Source organism: Lepidochelys olivacea (genome assembly GCF_965140295.1).
Source record: "Lepidochelys olivacea isolate rLepOli2 genome assembly, chromosome: 3".
Classification (NCBI taxonomy): Eukaryota; Metazoa; Chordata; order Testudines; family Cheloniidae; genus Lepidochelys; species Lepidochelys olivacea.
In genome coordinates, this window is record NC_140413.1 from 135,447,329 (window position 1) to 135,467,068 (window position 19,740).

The window sequence follows — 19,740 nt, forward strand, 5'->3', positions numbered from 1 at the left end:
AAATTTGCTACAGTGTTCACTAAACATCCACATTTATAAATACCATTTACTGTACAGGATTGACCGTTCCAAGCAGCATTACAGCAGTAACTGGCGTTCTGCTTCAAGAGAGGTCATTCTGCTTTTGTTAGATATAAATTTGTCAAGGCAAATGAAAATAAATTACTCACCTTTTTAAGAAAATGAAAGTTAAAAATAGGTTCAAGAATATGTATGACTGATTTTGGTCTCAGAAGAATCTATGACTTGCAAAGAGATCTACCATTTAATATTATATTTGGTTCTTTCATTAAAAACCAAAACAATCTTTATTGATAACTGAAATTATTAAACTTATGCGTTGGCAGGAAAGTGAGGCTACCCTAAAACTGCATGTAAACCACTTATTTACCATAAAAATGTATTGTGCTTCTAAAAATATTGTAACTGTGGGTTTAATTGTTGATAACTCAGGGAAAATCTAATGCTAAAAGCATGCACCATCAGTAATGGATTTTCACAAAGGACATTTTTAATTACAAACTGACTCAAAGGATAGTACAAAAGAATTTCTTCTCCCTGAAGGGATTTTCAGATGCAGGCACTGGTATAATAAGGGGATCTTCTCCAATATGAGCATCACAGTACGCCAATAAATCAGCTGCAGCCTTGGATACCTAATAGGAGAAAAGAAAGTGATAACCATTATTAAACTTGTGATATTGAAATAGTCAGCATTGTTTAAACATTCCCATTTAGCCTAAAAATATCAGAAGTTCCCCTTATTAAAGCAGCAGATGATCAGCGTATCCACTTTTCAAGGTATTAGACCAAAAGGCTGAACCTGCTCTTACAAGGGCAGATCTTTCTTTCACATGGTTTTTCAACATAGGGGATAGGAAACAGTCTTGATTCATGGAGTTTCTTCCTAACTGTTCCCTCAGGAACAAACAGTGAGTTTAATACCCTTTGTGAAGTCACCAATTAATGTGATAAATACAGCATTTATTATAATCTGAATCTTAGAGTAAATTGTCTTAACATTTATTTGTATTTATTTTTTCATATTCATGGCATAAATCTAAATCTTCCAAAATACGCGGGTAAAAAGTTTTACTTTTTTCTGTCCTTATGGAAAAGTCCCATAGAAATTTAACAGAAAATTAAAACCTTTCTTATAGGGGTTTTTGAACTATACTATACAATTTAATAGCTATCTACCTCTCTGTTATACAATTTTGTGAACACTAACCTTCCTATGTGTTTTAGTTACTCTATTGGAATGTATAGGCTGTAGAGTGATTTCTATAGAACCCTATTGGTTTCATACCTATCAAATTCTATAATTTTTCCATACAGATGTACCACTCTCCTTGATTTAGTGCCACACAAAACACATACTGATTTGTGTGCTGGGGTCAATTACAATATCTTGATTTCCATTTCATGCAAAAATGTTCCATCACTAGCTGAAATCCTGCAACATTACTCTATTAAGTCTCAACAGGTTTCTTTACCAGGGGACTTTACTGGGAGCTAAAGATGCCCAGGGCCTTGAAGAATGAGGCTCAATATGAGTATTAATTGTTAGCCTTCAGGATGCATTGTCAGACCCACTTATTTTCCTCAGGCCTTTGTGATAGGGCTATGGCACCTAGTCATGCTGTGTCACAAAGTATGTGGAGTATTTTTGTATCATTTGACTGGCTGGCTGACTATTTCTGTTACGTGAGTTGAGCCATTTACATTTTTCTTTTTGTTTTTTAAAAGATTATTGTATCTTAAGTATTGGGACAGTGCCCAGAGCTTAGGATAGATGCTCTTTTTATCAGTCAAGCTATATTAAAATAATGGTGTACAAATAAAGGACAATGATGTACCAAATTCTCCCTTCAATTACAGACTGAACTCACTATCATTGTACCACTATAAACAAGAGGAGAATTTGAGCCTAATTTCTAATGTTTTCTAAAGAATTTGTAATCAGCCTCAAAACTCTAGCCTGCTCGTGCACAACTTCCTTTGGATAAGGCCCATAACATTAATGGAAACCTTTCCACTGACTTCAATAAGCTTTTAATCATGCTCCATATCAAGGAACAATTTATTCCATACAATTTTGTACTAACTAAAACATGGTGATCTGTTAGAAAACTTAAAACCGGCCAAATATTTATGATTGGAATCCCATTACAGACTCCACTCCTTAGCTGAGGAAATCAAAATGTTAAAGTCACGGATAACTAGTTTGTAGCAAGTGAACCATGCTGAGAGAGAGAGGGCTGGGCAGAGGCGTTACCCATGAACAACGAATCACTGGGGCAATACATAGCTAGGAAAAACAGTATTACATAGGGCAGGAAAATAGTTCAGTTGAGCAAAACTTGAGGGGAAAGTGGTCTGCAGAAAGGAACAGTACTTTAGAAAAAGAAACAGGTCAGACAACAGGAAAATAAAATGGTAAGTGGACCCTAGCTTCAAAGGAAGAAAGCAAAAGAGGTGAAAGGAGACTGTTTCCCCATTATTTTCAGACTCCCTCAAATATCTACTAGGTGAGATGTGGCAAAAGAAAAGATGATTTTTCACTTTCTTCTGGAGGTGGACAGGGGTCAGACAGGTGTGAATTGTAATAACCAAAGAGAACTGCAGAATCTTTTCAGCAAATCCTGACAGGATTTTCATTTAAATTCACTGGAGAATTTAAAGAGACTCTACAACAGGGGTGGGCAAACTTTTTGGTCTGAGGGCCACATCTGGGTGGGGAAATTGTATGCAGGGCTGGGACAGGGGGTTGGGGTGTGGGAGGGAGTGCGGGGTGTGGGAGGGGTTGCGGTGTGCAGGAACGGGCTCAGGGCAAGCGACTGGGGCAGAGGAGGGGTGCGGGCTGTATGAGGGGGCTCAGGGAAGGGGGTTGGGGTGCAGGAGGGGTGCGAACTGCAGGAGGGAGCTCAGGGCAGGGGGTTGGAGTGCAGGAGGGATGCGGGGTGCGAAGGGGCTCAGGGCAGGGAGTTGGGGTGCATGGGGGTGCAGGGTGCAGCAGGGGGCTCAGGAAAGGGAGTTGGGGTGCAGGAGGGGTGTGAGGTGCAGGCAGGGAGCTTAGGGCTGGGAATTGGGGGGCGGAGTGCAGGAGGGGTTCGGGCTCCGGCCCGGCGCTGCTTACCTAAAGTGTCTCTGGGTTGGCAGCGGTGCACACCAGGGCCAGGGCAGGTTCCCTGCCTGCCTGCCCTGGCCCCACCCTGCGCTGCTCCGGGAAGTGGCAGGCACCACGTTCCTGCGTGGCTCCTGGGGGAGGGAGGGACACAGGGCTCTGTGCACTGCCCTTGCCACGCCTCCAGGTACCTCCCCCAAAGCTCCCATTGGCCACAGTTCCCTGTTCCCGGCCAATGAGAGCTGTGGGGGGTGGTGGCTGGAGGCAAGGGCAACGCATAAGGCATTCCAACTTGGGTTAGAATGTTGATTGGTTACAAGTTCTTTATATGGGCATGATGTCTGAGAGCACAGTGATATGCAGGGTCACAGCAATTCAATATGAAGAAACCTATTACTGAGTCCATCCCTAGGCTAAGGCATGATATAGCCCCCACACCTAACTTATAAACCAATTTACAAATAGGAAAATGGAACACTTCCAGAAATAGAGAGTTGGCATACCTTTCAACAACATATTAAAACAACACTTCAGATTTACTAACGTCAGAACAAGAATCACAAGTAAGTTGTAGACTCACTACAGTATGATCCAACTACCCACTTACAACAAGCCATGAAGCAGCACAGGCCAACATTTCAGCTCAGTGATTGTCACAAGCTAAAACCTCCATCTTCTTCCCCATATCAAGCCCAAGAACTTTTGTATGGGGGAACCCCCCCGCACCTCAGGCATACACTGCATTAAGGCTGTTGGAGTGGCTCCCTGGCAGCTGTAGAGCTACAGCGACTGACTATTACAACAACAGCAAAAAAGTTAGTGATCATACTCCAATAGCACTAAGTCACATCAGGGTGAACTTTTATAGGTTACGGACATATTTCTGTCAGCACCCAAGAGGTGTGCTGCAACTGCCTACTAATGCATACCCTGCTGTGCCTTATTTCTATATGGAATGTACTGTGTCATTATCACATTTGAAATACAGGAAATGTTAAACAAAGGACATGATTTTAAACTTTAGTAACAGTTGCTCACCTTAAAATATTCAAGCTGAATGCTGCTTGGCAGTTTCTGTTCAATGTTGCATGACTCAGGACTACTTTTATCAACATCAAAAAAATCAAACCTAACATGACTTGCATCACATCCTTCCCTATTTCCCCAGTAAAAAAAACGGTTACTCACTTTCTCGTAACTGCTGTTTTTCAAGATGCGTTGTTCATGTCCATTCGAAGCAGGTGTGTGCGTGCCGTGTGCACGCCAGCCGGAAGATATATCCCCTAGCAGCGTCCATAGGGTTGGCCGGGGCGCCCCCTGGGGTGGCGCCTTCATGGCGCCCAATATCGAATCCTGCCAACCTCCCCACCCCCTCAGTTCCTTCTTGACAACCATTCCGACAGAGGGGTAGGTGGGTGGGTATTGGAATGGACATGAACAACACATCTCGAAGAACAACAGTTATGAGAAAGTGAGTAACCATTTTTTCTTCTTCAAGTGATTGTTCATGTCCATTCCAAGCAGGTGATTCACAAGCTAGAGATCAGGAGATGGGGTCGGAGTTATCCACTGAAAAGAGCACAGCTCTCCCAAAAGCCGCATCGTCCCTGGACTGTTGTGTAATTGCATAGTATGACGTAAATGTATGTATTGAGGACCACGTGGCTACCCTGCAGATTTTCTGAATAGGGACTTGTGCCAGGAATGCCACAGAGGAGGCCTGGGCCCTGGTAGAGTGAGCGGTTATCTGCGGAGCGGGCTACTTTGCCAGGGTATAGCACTCCCTAATGCAGGACATTATCCATGACGATATGCGCTGAGATGATACCGGAAGGCCCGTCATTCTGTCTGCCACGGCTCTGAAGAGTTGGACGGATTTCCGGAATGATTTAGCTCTCTCTATGTAGAAGGCTAAGGCCCTATGCACGTCCAGTGAGTGCAGCCTGCGCTCCCTATCGGAGGAGTGTGGCTTGGGATAAAACACTGGGAGGAAGATGTCCTTGGTCATGTAAAAATGGGAGACAACCTTTGGGAGAAAAGCCGGATGAGGCCTAAGCTGAACCTTACCCTTATGAAAAACTGTGTAAGGGGGCTCAGACGTGAGGGCTCAGACCTGAGCTCCAAGACCCGTCAGGCCGAAGTAATTGCCACGAGGAACGCAACCTTGAATGAGAAATATAGCAGGGAGCAGGTGGCCAGAGGTTCAAATGGTGGGCCTGTAAGCCTGGAGAGGACTAAATTGAGGTCCCAGGCAGGGACAGGCTGACACGTGTATGGGAAGAGCCTGTCCAAACCCTTGAGAAAACAACTGACCATAGGGTTTGCAAAGACCGAGAAACCGTCTGAACCCGGGTGGAAGGCGGAGATCGCGGCCAAGTGGACCCTTAATGATGACCAGGAAAAGTTCTGGTGCTTTAGGTGAAGGAAGTAGTCCAGTATAAATGGCATGGAGGTGAAGAGCGGCGGCTGACTACGTTGCTCCGCCCAGATGGAGAACCTTTTCCACTTAGCCAGGTAAGTAGCCCTGGTAGAGTGCTTTCTACTACCCAGGAGGACTTGTCTGACCTGGTCTGAACAAGAGAGCTCTGTGGCACTTAGCCATGGAGCATCCAGGCCGTAAGGTGGAGCGACTCCAGATTCAGGTGCCGGAGACGGCCCTGGTCCTGTGTGATCAGGTCGGTAACCACTGGTAAGGTGAGAGGGGCTGCTATGGACATTTTCAGGAGCGAGGTGAACCAGTGCTGATGTGGCCACGCTGGCGCTATTAGTATGACTCGAGCCCAGTCCCTGCGGATCTTGAGAAGCACCCTGTGGACTAGGGGGATGGGTGGGAAAACGTACAGCAGGCAGCCCTCCCATAAGAGGAGGAAGGCGTCCCCAATGGACCCCGCACTGTGGTTCCCGAGAGAACAGAATGACGTTTCTTGTTGTCCGGAGTGGCAAACAGGTCTATCTGGGGAGAGCCCCAAAACTGGAAGATTGAGCTCACCACGTCTGGCCGAAGGGACCACTCATGGCTGTTGAAGGTCTGGCTGAGGCTGTCTGCCAGTGTGTTTCACACCCCTGGGAGGTATGAGGGCTGCAGGTGGATCGAGTGCTCTATGCAGAAATCTCACAGTGCAAGGGCTTCTCGGCACAAGGGAGAGGAGCCTGCACCCCCCTGTTTGTTGATATAAAACATCACTAAGGTGTTGTCCGTGAGGATTGAAACACATCTGCCCGTTATGTGCGTTTTGAAAGCATGACAGGCCAGATGCACTGCCCTCAGCTCTTTGACATTGATGTGAAGAGCGAGGTCCACCAGAGACCAGAGGCCTTGGGTCTTGAAGTCCCCTAGGTGAGCCCCCCAACCCAGATCCGAGGCATCTGACACCAAGGTGAGCGAGGGCTGAGGGCTGGCAAAAGGTACCCCTGCGCAAACCATTCGAAGGTTGAGCCACCATAGGAGGAAGTCCAGTACCAGGTGGGGCAGGGTTACGACTCTGTCCAACACATCTTGGGCTGGTTGGTACACTGACACCAGTCAAGACCGGAGTGGGTGCAGCCTGAGCCTGGCATGCTGCACCACGTAAGTGCATGAGGCCATGTGTCCCAGCAGCTTTAGACAGTTTCTTGCCGACATCATGGGGAACTGTCTGAGGCCGTGTATGATGTCCTGAAGTGAGCGAAACCTGGCCTCCGGGAGGTACGCTCTGGCTTGAGTAGAATCTAGGACTGCGCCTATGAACTCTATCCTCTGCACCAGGGACAGAGTGGATTTCTCCTCGTTCGGGAGGAGACCTAAGTCGAGGAAGGTTCTCCTTATAAACTCGACCTGAGCCTCCACCTGGGCCCTCGAGCAACCCTTGATCAGCCAGTCGTCGAGGTATGGGAAAACCTGTATTTGGTGCTTGCGCAGGAAAGCCGCAACAACTGCCATGCATTTTGTGAATACTCACGGGGCAGTTGACAGTCCGAACGGGAGAACTGCAAACTGGTAGTGGCCTGTGTTCACCACGAATCTGAGGTACTGTCTGTGATGTGGGACTATTGCGATATGAAAATACGCATCCTTCAAGTCAAGTGCGGCGTACCAGTCTCCTGGATCCAGTGAGGGGATAATGGAGGTTAGCGGGACCATGCGAAACTTGAGTTTCTTTATGTACTTGTTGAGTTGTCGCAGGTCCAGTATGGGTCTGAGGCCCCCGTTGGCCTTCGGTATTAGGAAGTACCGGGAGTAAAAACCCTTGCCCCTTAGCTCCTGAGGAACCTCCTCCACTGCCCCTACCGAGAAGAGGGACTGCACCTTTTGACACAGAAGTTGCTCATGAGAGGGGTCCCTGAAGAGGGACGGGGAAGGAGGTTGGGGGGGTGGGAGGGTACAGAATTGGATGGAATATCCCCTCTCTACCGTGCGGAGCACCCAGCAGTCCAAAGTAATTTGAGACCAGGCACAGTAGAAAGGGGATAGACGGGACAAGAAAGTAAGATGGGAAGGATCCAAAGGTCGAACTGGCAAGCCGTTCTCGACCGTACCCTCCGGGTGGTCGAGTGGTACGGTCGAGGACGGCTTGCCAGGGTGGTGGTGGTGTAGAGCCCTGTGGGGCCCTAGGTTGGCCCGAGTTTTGCCCAGAGGGAGGATGTTGCCTCCTCTGAGTGCTCCTGTTCCGCCTATGTGGAGCGTCCTGGCGGTTCTGGGGTTGATAAGGACGAGGAGCAGGTTGAGGCCTAAACTGTCTGCGCTGGGTTGCAGGTGTGTGAAGCCCCAGCAAACGAAGGGTAGCCCTCGAGTCCTTCAAGCTGTGAAGTCTCTTATCCGTCTTCTCGGAGAAGAGAGCTACACCTTCGAAAGGAAGGTCTTGAATGGTTTGTTGGACATTGTGGGGAAGACCAGAGACCTGTAGCCAGGAGCCTTTCCTCATAACCACCCCTGTGGCCAAAGTGCGAGAGGCCACATCTGCTGCATACAGGGTCACTTGTAAAGACGCTCGGGAGACCAACTTCTCCTCCTCCACGAGTGCAGAGAACTCCCCCCGAGCTTCCTGGGGCAGAAGCTCTGTAAATTTTGCCATAGACAAACAGGTGTTATGTCCGTAGCGGCTTACTATGGCCTGTTGGTTGGCTATACGAAGCTGTAGACCTGATGTGGAGTAGACCTTCCGGCCAAACAGGTCCAGTTTCTTGGCATCACTGTTTTTAGGGGTGGAGCCTTGAAACCCCTGATGTTCTCTCTGATTGGCCACGTCGACGACCAAAGAGTCCGGAGGAGGATGCGTATAAAGGTGTTCATACCCTTTAGAGGGAACAAAGTAGCGGTGCTCAGATTTCTGGCCATAGGTGCCAGAGAAGCAGCGGTTTGCCACAAGTTCTTAGACGTTTCAGTTATTGACTGGATAAATGGAAATGCAACCCTGGATGGGCCGGAGGGAGCCAGGATGTCTATGACCAGGTATAAGTCTTCTTCTGCCTCCTCTGCCTGAATCCCCAGGCTTTGGGCGGCCTGCTTCAAAAGCTGTTGAAGAACCCGGTTGTCCTCCAAAGCTGGGGCCGGTGAAGTCCCTGCGACCGCTTCGTCAGGTGAAGACGAGGAAGAGAGAACCGGAGGTGGACCCAGTTCACTGCCTTCAGCCCTCCCGGGGTCCCTTGGCACGCAGTACTCGGTCTGTGGAACCGGCACCGATGAAGAACTCTGCATCTCAGCCAGTGCTGGGGCAGGTAAAACTGGTGGGACCGAGACCGTCGAGGTTGGTAGGGATGGAGCTGAGGCTTCCTCTGGTGATGTTGGCTGAGGAGCCGGTGCACTGGCTGAGGCATCGGTGCCAAAATCATGTGTCAGCAGGGCTGCTCCAGTCGAGGGCGGCCCCATCGGCGGCGGTGGTGGCGCTGACTGTGGCACGAACGACGCCAAGGACACAGACACCGTTCTGGAGTGTGGACCATGGACTTGACCCTGGCTCTGATGGTACGCCCAGGGTGTCCAGAAGGGCCACTGAGCAAGTTGTTGCCACTGCTGTTGCCAGGTATGGTTGGTGACTGCGCCGGGACTGGGATCTTCTGCTGTGCGATCTGCTTGATCGAGCCGAGTCTACCGCCGACTCCGAGGTCTCCGAATGAAAAGACCACGGAGGAGCAGTCCCCTGGGTCACCAACGAACGACGACTCGACTCCGGGGAGCGGTGTGCTTCCTGCATCTGTGCGGGCGGTGCCGGAGATGGAGACCAATGAGCCATCATGGTTGGCTTGCACCTGGAGTGAAACAGGGGTCATGCGGTCACCGGAGACTTGTCCCTCCTTCGGGGGGGAGGCCGGCACGGGGAGGTGCATTAGGTCCGTTGCCGCCTCGAACGCCTCTGACGTTGATGGTGGTTGTATGTCCACCAGATGGTCTGGGGATCGAGGAGGGTTCGGACTTGACTGGACCCCGGCTGGGGCAGGAGTCGACGAGACCCTGGGTGGAAGCGAAGTGGACGTGGTCTGTGCCGAGCCACTCGCGGACGGCACCGGCCCCTTAGGCTTCAGGGGGGGTGATCGGCCCCTCACTGGCCTCTTCTTCTTTACTGGCACTGGAGATGGAGAACGGTGCCGAACTGATGCCAACGCCCTATGTCCCAAAGAGTGGTGGTGCCGGTGGGCTTTAGAGTCCTTAGTCTGGCCCAATTCGCGTGCCGGTGGCGCCGGAGCACTGCGCACCAAAGAGGACGTGCTCGGTGCCAGGTTGTTGGGTCCCGGGTCGGATTGCGGTCTCAGAGCTGCCTCCATGAGCAGGAGTTTCAGTCTCTGCTCTCTTGGGCGGGTTCTTGGGCGGAAACCCTTGCAAATGCGGCACTTGTCCTTTTGGTGAGTCTCACCAAGGCACCGCAGGCAGGATGAGTGAGGATCACTCTTGGGCATAAACTTACCACAGGACTCACAGAGTTTAAACCCCGGAGACCCGGGCATACCCCCGGAGGGGAAACTAACTATCTACCAAACACTACTAACTATGTGATAAGTACGGGCGGGAGTAACTATGACTGGCGGGACTAACTATGACTCTCTTAAAGTGTTCTACTTTGGGGAGTCGGGCTCTTGAGGCAGGAAGAAGCAGCTTCGTTGCGGGGGCGGGGGAGTTGTCTCCTCCCAAGCGGCCGGGGCTCCGGCTGGATAAGGAGGTTGCACCTCTCCTCTTGAGGTTCGCTGATTCTCTCACTAGTCTGCACTGTTTAGGGGGAAAAGACGTGGTTTGCCACTGATCCTCCTACTCTGGTCTAGTTACTGGGGCAGCGAGAATAACAGATCCTTAACCTTCCCGCGGTGCCCGCCGGATGCCACCTATATGGTGGTGACCAAAAGGATCTGCTGCCCTGCCCCACAGGGTGACTGGGCTGGAAAACACCCTGTGGGAGAAGCCAACACTTCTGTGTTGAAAAACAATATGATAGCCGAGCCTCCGGGTTCGCAGCAAACTGCCCTCCATTGCGTTGAGAATTGTGGGTTTCTCTTGAACTGAGAAAAACTATTTACACTAAGAACAAAGACACTGCTAAGGCGCTTGCTGCAAGAGCGAGCAAAGTTCCAGCTAGCCATCATGGGCGGTTAAGAAGGAACTGAGGTGGTAGTGGGGTCAATGGGGCTCGATATTGGGCGCCTAGGCTGACCCTACAGACGCTGTTAGGGGAAAAATCTTCCAGCTGGTGTGCACGCGGCGCGCACACACCTGCTTGGAATGGATGTGAACAATCACTCAAAGAAGAACTGTGGCTTCCAGTTTCATAAAAACTCATTTACATCTGCCACAGAAATGTCTAAAATAATCAGAATTCATTGGTCAAACTGAAGTCTAACAAAGTTAACAACACGAGTGCTTCCTTAATACCTCCCCCTTTTTTACTGTTTTAAAATATGTATTTGCCCAATCTCTCATTTTTCAGATCATGCTTTTCTACTCCCCTCAGGATAAAGGGAGTATCTAGTAGTCAAAGTTACCAAATAGTTGTGAAGCTGAAAACAACTGGCAGCCTCAGGAGGACTGTGGAATTTTACCATTACATTTCAGAACAACAGAGGTGATTAAAACAGCTCAAGTTAGAATATAATCCTGTTAGCTAGCTGTACTGTAATTATAAGCTTTAAATGACAAGGAAAAATGCTGCAATTACTATGTCATCTGCCTTGTCATAGATTGTGAATAATTACTATCCTTGCTATGACACCCACTCCACTTATTCCTTTGCATCCAAAAATCAACAGATCCACACACATTTCTCAGCAACCCCGCCGCTTATCTCATAACATTATTCAGAGCCAGTTAGGGATATTTTCTACTTCCTTTTGAAAAAAAGGAAACAAAGTAATAGCTGATACAGTATGATACTTAAGTGTTTCAGCATTCTTTCTTGCTGAATTTTTCTACTCATGAAGGAGAGGAGATCTAACAGAGCTCAGAGTCTCTATTCATGGGACAACTATGGTGCAGCCAGTTGCGGCACTACATTCTCTTAACCTCTCTCAATTTTGATGACCTTCCTGGTTAGCAGGAATCAGCATCTTCCATAGACACCAGTAGTTGTTCTTGATGTGTCTCCTAGGTAGGAGCCATTACCTATATCAGCATCCTGATTCCATGCTGTGGGATCGATCCTCACCTTCTGTAGTCAGAAGACACCAAACTCAGTTTACTATTCTTCTACTGTAACTCATTCTTTAGGCTTATCATAAGCCATCAACAACAGCATTCCCCCCAGACACTGGTACACGTACCAGTATTGATGCTTCCAGCTTTTATGACTAGTAGAAGTCGTATCTCTCCCTCTCTTTAATGAGCTTCCTTGTTGGACTCCAGTGCATTGTCACTGCTTCCTTCTCTGATGGTCCACGGTGCTTGCTTTCTAGTCAGTTATAAACAATTTAATCTGCAATGAAGTATTGGCACCTCCAAATGCAACTTGTAGGACCACAAATCTTTGATATGAGCAGGCTCACATATCCTCTGCTGGTTACTGCATGTGAGGCAGTCACAGACAAGATGATGTGCAATGGAGTCCTTTTTGTTTCTTTATGATGTATGAAGGTGGCCTAGAAAGTTTATTTTAAGAAAAACATTTTCCTTCCTTTTTTTCTTGTCATTAGAAATTCAGGTCTTATCTACTCTGGAAGACTGATCGGGTAGTGAAGCTATTTTTATTCAAACTATTTAAAAACCACTTGTTTTTTGTTAATGTCTATTTAACTTAAATAGTTAAGAAACACTTGGGGAAAAGGACATCTTTAACATTCAGCACTCCTACCTCTTCAGTTAAGATCTGCAAGAGCTCTAAATTCACATCTTGAGACTACCAATGAGTCTTTCAGTAAAGACAGGATAGACCAGATTTGTTATATCTGTTATTTCTAAGGTTAAAAAATAAAAAAAAGCAGGCAGAAAAAACCTCTTAACATCCCTTTTCAAGTTTTCTTTGATCATAAAAATAAGGCATAAACTCAACTGTTTTATCCTTTGCAAGTCACTTTTAGGCTACTATGCTAATACAGTTGCCATGAAAGCCCTGGAGCCACTGGTTTTTCAGCACCTTATAAACTGCTATGATACAAATTTCTGTTTAGTTTGACCTTAGATCAGGTACCAAAATGCATTTGGAGAACAAATGATTGGGCTTTTAAGCTATCCGGGCCTTAAGCCTGCCTCAGCTGTCCATAATTAAACTGACAACAAAAAAGCCTCATTTCCCTTCTGCCTTTGTTGTTTTATATTTAGTTACAGAGCATTACTTTGTACTTCTACACATTAAGTTGTCTCTACTACGTTCCCTGAACAAGTCCTTATCAATAGCTAGGCTGTAGTTTGGTGCTGTAGCAGCTGTTTTAAGATAAGGCCCAGTAAATGAAATTAGGTTTGAGGGGAAAAAAGCCAACTGAAAACTGAGTTTTTGAAAAACGGGGATCTTAGTGCAGATACATGAGAACAAACAGATTTTCACTGAATGAAATGCAAATATGAACGTACATGTATACATGACAATTTCATCATCATGTAATAAAGAGGTGAAATACTTAAAGCTGTGTTTATATAGTTTTCAATGGAACTTTGCATAAGCAGTTTCCAATTATTGGTGAATAGATTTAGATAAAAGCACCAGTGATAATTGATATTCTGACTATTCACCTAAAAGCAAGAGTGCCTTTATTCACTCAGGATTACGAAAATGCCTGTATGACATTGAAATAGAAAGAAAATACTACATACATGTACATGATGCAGTTTTTAAATACACAATCACATATTTTTTCTCCCTCAGGTACCCTGCCTCATTTAGTGCATAGGATGGATTCACAAGGAGGTCAAGTTAAGGTTGCATGTGTAATCTTGTAACTGGCATTATCTAACAGTGCTTGGCTTTATAATTTAATAACTGTCTTTTAACTTTTTTTTACTGTAATATGTTGGAGTGTCACTTTAATTCTGGGGAGGTTATCACATCCAAAGATACTGTAACTTTTAAATGAGTGCTTTGAAGACTTACAGATTAAATGTAGCAATTTAGAAAATTAAACAAGAACTTTTCAGCTTCTTAATGACAACATTTGAGAATGGTATAAATTCTAGGGTAGTAGGTTTTATTCTGTTTTTTAAAATACAAAATGTGATTTCCTTGTATTCATTTTGCAATTATTTCAAATGTGTATTTGAACAACAGCTTGGCTGCTGTCCTCCTTCCATCTAGTCCTGCAGTAAATTCATTGTACTATTTGGGGGACAGAGTGGGTAAAAACTATGGGTGAGATTCTCACTCTGACACCATCCCCTGTATGTCAGGTAAGGGGGCGGAGCAACTTAAAACAGAAACTGAGGAAGACAGCTGTGAGGCAGCCATCTAAGAATCCCCTTGCAAGCACTGGCAAAGGAGGTGTGAAAGGTGCATCAAAGGTGGTCCTGCAGCTAGGATTCCAGACAGCATTGCAACCTATACGGCAGCCTCAGAAGGATGTAATAATTTAGCTCCACAGGGATGTCTAAATTATGGTGGGCCACTTAGCCCACAGAGAAGCCCAGAACTGGGAGAGCATAAAAAACCATGTTAGATCCCCTTCCCTTTGGGGGTTTGAGTTCTGTGTTGTGCCTCTGATCTTTCTTGTATTAATCAATGACTATGTATTCATATGGAGATATTTGATATGCTTTATCAGTGCATTCAAGCTCTTCCTGTAGAGATGCATGGATTGGACAGACTCCACAAATGCAGTGGTTAAGATGATGGACCCAAATTTCCTCAACAATCACACCACAGTAAGTGAAAAGCGCTTAAATTTGGAAATGGAAAGAGTCAGAGATCCTTGTGTGTATAATTTAGATTTTGTACAGCCCTCAGATATTATGACGTCCAATGTGGCAAGGGCAAGTTGTTTGAAAAAGGAAAGAACAAGAGGCAGATTGACATATGATAAACCTCCCACTCTATGTGAGGTTAAAAATACTGTTTTAAAAGTCTCTTATCGACCTTTCATGTGTTCATGGAGGTTGGTCTTTATTACTAAAGAACACACATGATTATGGTGCTTCACAAACTCATTGAAATGTAGGTCTGAAAGGGACCTTGAGAAGTCATCAAGTCCAGCCCCGGGTGTCAGGAACTAGGCTGGCTCTCGACATGGTTGTGTGGCAACCAAATGAGCTTGGCTAGGCCCAACAAACCCTCATTTAAGTGACTGTGCTCCCTGACTGGACAGGGGGGCCAAGAGATCAGATCATCCTTTAAGCCTTTCGGCAACAGCAGCACATTGGCTGCTTAATGTGTTCCATACTCACTGCTGCACCAGACCTGCTTCCTGCACCAGCCTTTGCTCCAACTGATGCCTGCCCCTAACTACAGCCTTAGTCCCTTCCTTCTTCAGAACTCCTGGCTCCGACCAGTCCCTTGTCTACCGACCATGACTCCAGCTCTGCCCTTTGGTTCTGTTTTGACTCCCAGTTCTGATCATTATCTTGTCCCCTGATTTTGCCCCAGCCAATAGGCCAGATTCCTGTTCTGACCACTAAGTCACACCACCTACACACCGGTCTGACACCCTGCACTGAGGCAGGATCAAGTAAACCTAGACCATTCTTGACTCGTGTTTGTCCAAGCTGTTCTTAAAACCTCCAGTGATGGGGATTCTACAACCTCTCTTGGAAGCCTATTCTAGAGCTTAACTACCCTTGCAGTTAGAAAGTTTTTCCTAATACCTAACCTAACATCTCCTTTGCTGCAGATTATGCCAATTACTTCTTGTCCTACCTATAGTGGACATGAAGAATAATTGATAACAATCTTCTTTATAACGCATATCAGTAAGAAACAACATCTTTAACATCTCTGTAAATATTTTTGGAATGGGAGCTAGAATTAAGCATTTGCTTTCGGTCTTTAAAGAAAATAGGGAAAATATGTATATACAAATATTTTCCAAGTATCACCATTCCATGTGAAGGGTAAATAAATATTGCTGATTGTAGGAAAGCTACAAGCTAGCAATACTAAGATTATTCTAGATCATGCTACGCAATAACTAAACAGAAAAAGTAACCCTCATTTACCCAATGGATTATTTTTAAATATTCTATTCAAGTGCAGGTTGCATATTTAAGAAATTAAAGCCTATTAAAATTAACTTCTTGCAATGGAAACATTTATTGTACTCTTGCACATGAGAAATATGAGTAACGCATGAAATTTATGATGAAATTTGTAAAACGGTTGGTTGGAGGAAAATTTAATTAAACTGAAGTGGACTTGCTTAAAAACACTCCCTCTTCCCCCTCATCCTTTATTTACTGAAGGATATGATTTTCAGACATAGTGATTAGTGACTGTGTGTGCAACATGACATCTTAAAAGGAAGCTGATTTTCAGGGTGCTTGAAAAACCAGGCCCTTCTAAAGTGACTAATGATTCTGCGTGCCCAACTTGTCACCTTTTAAAATCTTGGCCTAATGGAAGACATAGGGAGAAATGAAGAGTAATAATTCTACACTTTTCAGCTAAAAAAATTATGAAAATTTCTCTAACCAATATAATCTCTTCACCCCACATGCTTAACAAATACAGTTAAAGGTGTAATATTTTACCCACAAAAAGATGTCCTCAAATATCAGATGCAGACAAATCTGGAGAAGCCAAAATGAAATATTGCATCATTCAGCTTAATTCCCCAGGGCAATGACAACTCTGCTGAACAAAATAAAGGTGAAATTGATTGTGTATTTTGTGTTTCATCTATGTTCAGTGGTAACACAGAGTGACAGAACAGTGATTTAGAAGAGTGATGCAAATGCTAACAGCCAAAATGTTCTAAAGGGCAGCCTCCTTTACTATTGGTGCAATCTGCAACTGCAGAAACCGCTTTCACCTCAACCCAAATGCTGTTGGGCTTTGTCTTGCCATCAGGAAGAAAAGAGCTTGTGGCTCCTTTAAGGTTCCCCCACACTGATTACGAGGGAGTGCAAAGAAGACAGTTTCCTGAGCCAAGGGCAACTGGATGAGGCTGACTCAGGTGGGATGCCAACCATCTTGTGTATTGTAGGAGGGAAGGTATTTATAGACGGTTCTCTCCAGAAATAATCTCTCTCACCATGGACAAGGAGCACTCACCCTCCCCACCCATGGGATCAAAGTAGGTCTGAGTTTTATGATCAGCTTTGGGCATTGCTCTAGTTGCCTTTTTCTTTTGGGGCTGAGAAGGAATTTTTCACTCACTGGCAGATTGGCTGGGGCAAGATGTTTTTTTTTGCCTTCCTTACAGCAGTTCAGGGCCCCAGTGGGGTATTTAATGAGGGTAGGTCAAGTTCTTGCATCTTAACAGCTATCCAGTGCAGGTCATCATTCCATAAGGGGTCCAGTTCCCTGATAAATTGGAGTTGGGAATCTGGGGGAAGGGAGTTGGCATTCCTAACGTCTGGTACAGCAATGAGACGATCTCCCCACCTCCTTTCACCCTCATAGAGGGGAGGGTGGTGGGGTCCCAGCAATGTGCAGTTTGCGTAGAGCTGATGACAGCCCTTCCAAATAGGTGGGAATGATTAAGGAAAGAATGATGATGTACACTATATGATTTATTGATGAATATTTCCCAGATGAGTTAATAAAATTGTGGCCTAATTAACCCACATCCCTTGAATCTTTCTTTCTTCCTGCCGGGTTAGGACAATGCATCTACATTTAACTGCAGGAGCAAATCTAAGTACCTGTGCCTCAAACCACCTGACTGTGGGTGCAGACCAGGTAGTTAGAGATGCAAGTACTTCTATTTTACCTGTTATTATTTGCTGATGTACACTGTGCCCACAAAAAAAAAAAAAAGAAAAGAAAAAAAAAAGAAGTAGGCTGGGCATCAGTCCTTTGAGAAGTACCCTGCTTAAAGTCAGACAGAATCAATTATACATCATTGTTTTTTCATGTTATCATTCTTTGAACATTATTTCATATATCACATTGCAAAGTACTCCGATAAGGATTTTCTGAAGTACCAAAGGTGAAATTTTACGACACAAAAGTAAAGGGCAATTTCAGAACAATTGACTCAATTTACCTTTATCCTGTCCATGTATGCTTCCATTTTTAACTGCTCCACAGCTTTTCTTGCTTGAGATATATTGGTTGTGTTGTTATTAGACATGATTTCCTTCATTCTGTTTTCCCTAGAACAGTCAAAGTTAAAGCAATTGAAAAGTTGCTTTTCTAAACAAATTCTTACAGGCTTGGTTAAGAGTACACTTATCTAATGTAATATAGCGATCAGACTACAGTTAACTCTCCCTAGACTGATAAAATAAAACTGAATGTAAAGTTACCATTGCTAGACTGCATATCTATAAATGTAAACCACAGAAGGTGAGGAAATAAACAGTTGTTCAACAATCCATCTATACTCAATTCCCCTGTACATTAGCTACCATCCTCCCCACATATTTGCACCCTCAACCACAACTCTGAGCATAACTAATATGCCAAATCACAAATGCAAGTTTCTACACAAAAACTACTTAATTTAGATTGCTAACACAGATCATCCATTCACATAATACAAATACATCTGAACCACCATTTGCAATTTTATTCCAGGCCTCGCTTACACACACTAATACAAAGCCACATACAGTTCTTTTGTACATATGATTTATGAAAACCACACCATCCTGATATCAGTCATCAAAACAGATTACTTTTTAAGCAATAAGAACAGTCAGTTAAGACTGCTCACAGGTTGTTCAGGAAACGTGCTAGAGATGAGTAGTGGAAGAGAAGCAATCAAGGTTGTAAAGGGGAACTAAGGAGTTGAGCATAGATGGAGTGTTCAACTAGGTAAGTTCATGTAGGATCGGTCCATCAGTGGCTATTAGCCAGGATGGGCAGGGATGGTGTCCCTAGTCTCTGCTTGCCAGAAGCTGGGAATGGGTGACAGGGGGATGGATCACTTGATGATTATCTGTTCTGTTCATTCCCTCTGTGGCACCTGGCAGTGGCCACGGTTGGAAGACAGGATACTGGGCTAGATGGACCTTTGGTCTGACCCAGTATGGCTGTTCTTATGTTCAAAGACTTAACTGCTTATTTCCTTGGTTTTTATGGTTTCCATGATTGGGATATGTACTTTACCAGCCTAAACACAAAACAAACCCCCATGAAGTGTAGGAATTACCCTGTTTTTAAAGACAAATAATTATGTATTAACCTTGATACCTGTCTGCAAACTATGAAGGTAACAAAGATAAGATGGGTGAGATAGAATCTTTTATTGGACCAACTTCTGTTGGTGAGAGAGAGAATCTTAGAGCTTATACAGCGCTCTTCTTCAGGTCAGGGAAAGGTACTCAGTGTCACAGTGAAAGACAAGGTGAAATAGATTGTTCAGCATAAAGTGTTAACACGTTACAAGAAACCGTTCAAGGTGAAGTGGGTGGTTAACACCTCCACAGTCACAGGACAGAAGGTTAATAGGTTACAGATTGTTGTAATAAGCCATAAATCCACTGTTTTTGAGTCTGTGATTTTTAGTGTCTAGCAATGCTATGAATTTAAGCTTCCAGGCCTGTCTTTTGAAGGTGTTGTGCAGGTTTCCTCTGAGGATGATGACAGAGGTCACACATGGAATGATCATTCAGTGAAGAGTTCACCAACAGGTGATACGGTGTTTTTGTCTTTTATCATTTTTCTGTCAGAGTGTAGTGATTTTTTCGTTTCATCCACACAGTTGTTCTTGGGGCATTTAGTGTACGCACTACTGGGTTTACACTGGCTCTGGTGGCGCCAGGCCCAGGGGCCCACAAAGGGTTAATCCAGCCGGGCCACAGCCCAGCAATGTGAAGAGTCAGCAACTTCTGTGTGCCAGATGAAACACTAAGCAGCCTGGGGAGTGCAGTGCAGAGGTGCAAAAGGGACTGTCTGTTCCAGGGTGTGCTGGGAGTTGTAGTTTGCATGCCACTGTGTTCCACTGGGGCCCTGGGACCTGCGCTGCCAGCTACACTACTAGTCCCAGAATGCCCCATGCCATGCTACCAGCCACCCCAGCTGAAGTGGTCGGAGGGGACCAAAAAGAAATCCCAAACAAGGAAATGGTCTGGTGCAGGGAGAGGGTTCCCGGTGCTAATCCCGCTGCACTCCTCCCCTCCCCGAGTCTCCCCC

General features: G+C 45.5%; 1 protein-coding gene across 2 annotated transcripts in view; it reads right to left on the reverse strand.

The window, feature by feature from the left end:
• Nucleotides 1-489: 489 nt before the first annotated feature.
• The window catches only part of GNG4 (G protein subunit gamma 4), a 39,598-nt gene continuing 20,347 nt past the window's right edge, over nucleotides 490-19,740 (reverse strand). For both annotated transcript variants that reach the window (XM_084623732.1, XM_084623733.1), the window contains exons 2-3: nucleotides 17,648-17,756; nucleotides 490-656 (exon numbers count right to left, since the gene is read on the reverse strand). In XM_084623732.1, the coding sequence (XP_084479858.1) occupies nucleotides 528-656; nucleotides 17,648-17,746 (228 nt within the window). In that variant the 5' untranslated portion in view covers nucleotides 17,747-17,756 and the 3' untranslated portion in view covers nucleotides 490-527. The remainder of the gene's footprint in view (nucleotides 657-17,647; nucleotides 17,757-19,740) is intronic.